General features: G+C 37.4%; 1 protein-coding gene across 2 annotated transcripts; it reads right to left on the bottom strand.

Moving 5' to 3' along the window:
• Positions 1-5212: 5212 nt before the first annotated feature.
• On the bottom strand, positions 5213-7138 carry LOC132052636 (non-specific lipid transfer protein GPI-anchored 2-like). Of its 2 annotated transcripts, none has more exons than XM_059444262.1 (3): positions 6622-7138; positions 6194-6253; positions 5213-5492 (listed from the first exon to the last, which is right to left on the bottom strand). In XM_059444262.1, the coding sequence occupies exons 1-3, from the start codon at positions 6992-6994 to the stop codon at positions 5374-5376; spliced, it is 552 nt and encodes a 183-aa protein (XP_059300245.1). In that variant the 5' UTR covers positions 6995-7138; the 3' UTR covers positions 5213-5373. The 2 variants fall into 2 exon arrangements, with proteins under 2 accessions (XP_059300245.1, XP_059300244.1); XM_059444261.1 differs by having other exon boundaries at positions 5213-5495; positions 6622-7135.

Below are 7138 nucleotides of genomic sequence, written 5' to 3'. Positions count from 1 at the left end.
CCTCTGCTTTATAACCAAGGTCTATGCATTGGACTTGCGTCCTGTAAATTTGAACCGATTTCTAGAATCCTTTGGCTTGATGTTCTGGTTTGCATTTTAGCGAGAAAAAATGAAGCATAGTCGGTTTGTTACATGTAGTTGTGTTTTAGAGACAAAGTTAGAATTGACTTACATTTAGTATTTGAGTTCCACTTGTACTTGTGTATATGCCAAATCCGACATCGGTACTGCCTCTTGTGTCCCCTAACGTAGGTTCCTCTCTAGTTGCAACCTTAGCTCTCTTGTCCAAGAACTTGTCTTGTTCTGGAGGTAGTTGACTTGTTATTCCTCTTTGTAATAGGAATACTTGTGTATCCGTAGGCGGAAATTTTGGTGGCTTGAGCTTCTTAACTCTTTTGATTGGACCACCCTCTAACTCTAGTTGTATCATCACAAACTGCTGCGAAGGTGTGGTGCGCTTAAGCTTGTAGGTGCGGTTTGGCTGGTGTACGAAAGTGCTTGTAAACTTTGGCTAGGTGTCGCTGCTTTCGGCACTGCATATTTAAAGCAGTAACCAACTTAAAAACCCAAAATACATGATAAACAAGTTAACCAACGCAAAGAAAACTATTTTACCTTGCAATATTTCTTGTTATGTCCTTGTTGATGACACTTTGAACAAGTTATTTTCCCCCCTTTTCTGGACACTTTTCCATACCTCATCTTTTTTGGTTCATCTTTGCCTTTTGTTCTTTTCTTGGCTGCGGTGTTAGTTTAGGTGCGGAGGCTCAATCTTTGGATTGTTTGTTTCACATCTTCATATTTGGAATTGGTTGGATGAAATGACTATATGCCTTTAAGAATGTATCCTTCCTATACCAATGCTCCACAAAGTGTTGGCTCTAGTTCTACATGTGGTAGTATGCACAAAAAGCATGTTGGCATGGAATTCCTCTCGGTTGCCAAGTTCTACAACTACAACTCTTAGTACTTATGTTAGCGTATGCCTATACTCACCCTCTCCAATCTCAAATCCAACATCAGCATTCCAAAGAACACATGACCCCCTAGCCATTTCCTTATTATCCTCTAAGGTAAGTCTAGCCATAGGTGAAATCTCAGATATCCAAGTGTTGGCAAACTTAATCATATCACATTGTCTAGTCATTATCTTTCTCCTAATTTCCTCCAACATGGTTATAATTGATTTGTGTCTACAAGACAAGATTCATGAATTGAAGGTTTCACACATGTTATTCTCAACAACATCACACTTAGAATGCTCTTTTAAAGTATGCCCTCACCCATGATTTTTTACGGATAATGCAATAAATCAGCACAAATATCTTTACCAAGTTTGCTCATTTTATCAAGCTCGACTCTGAATTTCACTTCAAGGCGGCCTTAGAACATCTCCAAAATTGTTTTCTTCTCTCTTCGCCCTTCCATTCTTGATGCCAATTGGACCTGATGTGTCTTGCACGTCTCACATATGCTCGACGTCGGGTAACAATTCTTCTACAGACATGAAAACCCTTCAAAGAAAAGAAATTATTAAATAAACACTCAACGAAGAAAACGGTGAGAAATTAAACAAGTTACTATGTACATTACCTTTTGCGTATACCGCCGTCACAGAAGACCTTCTCCGGTACCCTTGTTGTAGATCCTCTTTTCAAGTAATTAATGAAAAAACTCCAACTATGCTTAGTTTCTGAGTCAACAACTGCCCAGGCTATAGGAAACATCGATTGTTTCCATTCGCCAAGCTAACACTAGCGATTCACCTTCTACAACACGCCTTTAGAAAACACCCATCAAAACCTATTATTCTCCTGCAACCTTCCATCACCCCTTCTTGATGCATCAGCCGGACATAGAAGTACACAAACAAATTCTTACTGGGACAACTTTCTCTGTCCATCCTCACCCCAAAGAACTACCGATTTGTCTGTTTTATCATAATGAATAGTCACACAATCTTGCAAACTCTAAATTCCAATCACCCATAGACTCTCTTAGTATCTGCGATTTTAGCTCGTAGCAAATTGTCCTACCAACATAAAGTCCTAACTTATCCCCGCACATGTCTTGTATTTCCCGTATTCTCGAATGGCCGCTTAATTATTTCATCCTTAAATCTAGCGACAAGCCATTTGGTGTTGCACATTTTGTTCTTGTTAGAAGTTGTACACTTGTGTACGGGATGGTAGCTCTTAATCATAAAGTCACCGAGAATCTCTATCTTGCGGCATAACACAACCACTTGCACTTTGTTTGTTTACCCTTACACCCAGCCCCTTACTTTACCGGAGTTGATTAGGCCTTAACTTAAGACTAACTTTGTATTCTGTGCATAATCGACCAATGCTTTCCTAAATACTTTTCATTTTCAAAAACCATACCAAGTTCAAAAATAGCAACTACACAAAGTTCGGATCATATACGACCTTTGTGCTCTTCCCTTTTCTTCCGTGGGTATTTCCACCCTGCGTAATCGCATCTAACTCATCATTACCGTCATCACTACCACAATACGGAATCCGTCAATATAATCCTCATCTCCACCTAATCTTCCCACATACCTAGCATTTATTTCTACCAATATCTTCAAAGCCTCTATCAACACCAACTTCACCTAATGGTATTTCTCATGTTAGTTATTTTTTTCTTTCTAGGATTGGGGTTCCTTTTACTCCTCTTTTCAGCTCTAAGGTTTCTCAATTCTTCATCAACATCTGAATCATCAAGATCTGGAAAATCTGATTCAGAACTACTAGCAACATCTGATTGATCCCCATTTGTTGCAGCCCCATTCAGATCTGTTTCAGACCATTCGGATCCGTTTCACCCCATTCAAATTTGTTTCACCCCATTTGGAATCTGTTTCACCCCTATTTAGATCTGTTTCACCCCTATTTGGATCTGTTTCAACCACATTTGGGTGGAAATGAGTTCACCCTCCTTTCGAGGTGTTTCAAAATTTCTCCTTTGGAAAATGTTTCACCTATGCCGGGAACATTTACATCGCATTTATACCCCTCCCACCCACGTGTGTTGCTTTAGCTTAACTGCCTACATGGGTCATTAATACAAATCATCACCCTGCGGCTCTACCAACAAACCAATTGGTTGTGGCAACTCATCCACCCTCATCAACGCCATGGACCACAAACACATCAAACTCATCCCCATGTTTTAAATCATTCACAAGCCATAGTAATTGTCTATCGAAGTAAGTCGAACAAAGGCACTATCATCAACCTTTTTGCGGTAGAATCCAAGGACGTTTCGTGTACCCAAGATCTCTATTTTGTATGCTTCCAACTCAACAAGACTAAAATGGTCTTTGTCGATAGCGACACAAGACCTCTAATTCCACTTTGTGCGTGGGACCCCTTTACGGTGGTCTTCCACCACCGTACCCCAGAAAACAAGTAAGAATATAGTCGTCCATTTTATTCCCTGACAACCCACAACACACAAGCAAGGGAAATACCCAAAAAAACCCTAACTTTGACACGAAATTCCCAAATAAACCTAGTAAACAAATAAAGTGATAACAACCGAGTTTGCATTCAAAACACCCTAATTTAAACACAATATAGCATACAAATACGAGAAAAGTTCGGTAGAACCTTAAATTTCTCAATCTACTTAAAATGAAGTTGAAACGAACAAAGTCCAAAAAAAGGTCGATTTCGACTAAACACCTGCAAATAAATGAAAATAATACCTTATGAGTGATTATTAACTAAGAATTAGCGAAAATGGAGAAGATATTGAGACGAAATCGACGAAAATTTTACCTCGATTTTCGTGGAAATCGCGATCGTTGCACACAGAAGTGTGCGTATGGAAATGGGTAATTTTGAGCCCTAATTTGGTCTTTAGTTGATTTGCCCGCGTGTGCGTGATGTGGCCAATTAAAATGAGTTGGCATATGAGTTGGCACATCATTAATTGAGTTGGCAAATGAGTTGGGGATGTAAATTGAGTTGGCAAAAATTTAAATGATTTGGCACAATGTAATTGGTCACTTAATCCACTTAGGATACAACTGATATACACGCGCTTGGGATTTAAAAAAATGCGGTGCAAAAATTGTCTAATTTGGAACGATTATTGCCAACCTGGGGTGTCTAAATGAAACAAGCTCCACTTTAGGTGCTCAAGTGAAAGAAGTGGACGACCACAGATGTCTGCCGATGGGTTTGGCCTATTAGAAACCATGAGAGTTATATGGGTGAATACTTACCCTTACTGAGATTTACACCAAAATATTGATGTCAGTCCTAGCAGTTAAAAGATTAAAGTGAAAAAATCATATCATTTAATCATGGTTAAGTGATAAATATGTATATATAAGAGTAAAAGGAGCATGTTTTGCGTTTCTGCTTTGGTGTGAACACCCGAAACGAATATGTTTATCCAAGCTATACGTGTTAAAACGTCAAAGAAGATTTGCATAGTTCTTTCTTGCACTAAAATAATTTGCAACAAGTATGGACAGGAAAATGGAACAAAAAAACCTGTTTTTAGAGGAAAGAGTGAGCCAGTGAGGCAACGAAAAAAAAAAAAAAAGGAAGAGCGAGGCAACCTAAAAATGGAAGTTGTCAAGTTACATAAAAAGGTTTGTTCGCCGTTGCCGGATCGAACCCGGGTTATCAGGTGAAGCGGAAATACTTACCACTATACTACAACGACATTCTTGCTGGGCATTCTCACAAGTGAGAGAAAACTGTAATCTAAATGTCAATCAATGGCGAAGCTAGAATTTCTACTGAGGGCGTTCAAAAATATAAAGAAGCAAACACACAAAGAAGCCAAGGGGGTTCAACATAGTATTATACATGCATAAAAAAATAATTTTAACATTATATATACAGTGTAATTTTTCACTGAAGGGGCTCCGGATAAACCCCTGGCCCCTTATTGGCTCCGCCCCTGATGCCAATGCGAAGCAACTTTTTACTACAGTAATTACGCACACGTTGATCTGAACTATTAGAGCAAATTCAGATTTCGTTGAATCAAATACGCCACTAGAATGCCACTTTTGGGAGAAGCGATAGGGGGCAAACAATGCCATTATAATGCAAACTGTCTTCTCCTGGATGGCTGTGATTGAGTTAATTAGACTTTGTAAGGACCCTAATATTTAATCGTCCAGTAGAAAGCTTTTCTTTCTTAGTGCAATTATAGAGAACCAAAATATGATGCAGACATCGAGTTTCTCAAACCATAACAAGTGACATAAATTCCTCTTTCCATAGTCCATGCTGATTTGAATGTGGAAAAGATACAAAGAAAATTACAGAATAAATACTCAAATATTTATGGGTCTCTCTCTTATGATTTAAGTTGTAATATCTACCAAGAATTGTATTTGAATCAGAAAAGGCTGGTGAAAAACATAATGGCCATGCCAAAAACAAATTGAATCTTGGAGAATGAAATGATTGAAGCTGTACTATCTTTGTTGTCAGATGTAAGATTAGACGTTGCAAATCCTCCTGAGAAAAGAAATAAGATATTTATTGAATTTCCTAGTTAGTTCCAACAAACAAACAAAAAAACTCAATATAAACACAAATAATTTTTCATCATGCGAATTTGTAAAATAACTCAAAAATTATTCACGCCACAAAACTATAGAACAACTATTGTAAAATGTAACTCTGTTCTTTTGACTTAGCATAACTATCTGTATTCTTCCTACTTAAGCTCGATAAAATACAAAATTCAGCATGTTTGGGAATCACAAATATTAGTTACTCTTGTTGTGTTAGAAACGTTTTTTTTCCTAGTTGAAAATACTTGACAAAATCTATAGTACTTCTAATTTTTCTCGAGTAATGTTTGCTTGTAAACAATTCTAAATGACATAGGGTATGAGTTGAGATAGTAAGTTCTTAAATGTATATTATACTTGTTGTTGTGTTATTTTTTTTTTTTTTTGGTGTGTGTGTTTATGTATAAATCTATTTATAATCATACAGATCGCTAAGCAGCTAAGGGAAAGTTTTGAAATTTAAGCATTAATTGGATTGATTGAAAACTCCATGGTTAATCCCACTTGTCACCTGCTTTTATTTAGATTTAAGTACTAAATACATTCTAGGGAGTGCTTTCTTCAATAATGAGTCTTACACAATGCGAATTCGAATTTTAAAATGGATACTAATCACTTGGTGAGAATTCAAGAGTTTACCAGGTGATGGAGCAGGACCCTCCTCACTTGCTAATGGAGCTCCCACTGGGACGCCGAGATCTTTAAAAAAAGGGGAAGGAAAAAAAAAAGGCAATTCATCATTTCCATTGTTCCATACTGGATATGATATTAAAAGGAAAACGTTAAATTAGAGACTCACAGAAAATTAAACGCGTCAAGTATATCACTTCATGACAGGTAAAATAGTGCTCTCCCAATTTCACTTTATTTGATCCATTTTTCGGTTTAGGTTTATATTTCCAAAATAGATATTCCACATCAGTAGGTTTCAGTATCTAACTTTGTTAGTCAAAACTTCTAATAAATCTTTCATTAAGCAATCTGGTTAAAGGCAACTCCAATCTAAAAAGTAGATCCCCCAAATTTCCCCAAATTAAATATAAGAAACAGAGAGTTAAAAATGGTACCTGAGCAAGTGCTAGCTGGTGGAAACTGCAACTTACAAGCAGAAGGTAGTTTAAGTGCCTTATCAACATCAATATTAAACCCAATTTTAGCACCAGATTGAGCTCTACCAAGCATATGACACAAACAAATAGGGTTACTATCTAACAATCCAGCAATTTCAGGACAACATCCTTTATCAGGTTTACTCAAATTACTTCCTCTTTCTACAAATGTTAAACAATCAGACATATTTACTAATACTCTCAAGCAATCTACTCCAGGACTTGGTGCTGGAGCTGATGGTGCTGGTGGTGACTCTTGTGCTTTGGAGAATAGTGAGAGAATGAGAAATGTGGTGGCTATTGTTGTGGTGATTGTGGTGGATGTGGCCATTGTTGTGAATTTGAAATTTGAGATGAATGTGTTAGCAGTGTGAAGTGGGAAAGTGAGTGAGTAGAGTTGTGAAAACAAAGGTATGATTGGTACAATAGAGGTAAAAGTGATGGCTTGCTTTTGGTAGCCCAAAAGTAAATTTGC

Source organism: Lycium ferocissimum, chromosome 4 (assembly GCF_029784015.1).
Source record: "Lycium ferocissimum isolate CSIRO_LF1 chromosome 4, AGI_CSIRO_Lferr_CH_V1, whole genome shotgun sequence".
In the NCBI taxonomy this organism is placed as follows: domain Eukaryota; kingdom Viridiplantae; phylum Streptophyta; class Magnoliopsida; order Solanales; family Solanaceae; genus Lycium; species Lycium ferocissimum.
The sequence above is the reverse complement of the archived record's forward strand: the minus strand, read 5'-3'. Positions and strand labels throughout refer to the sequence as shown.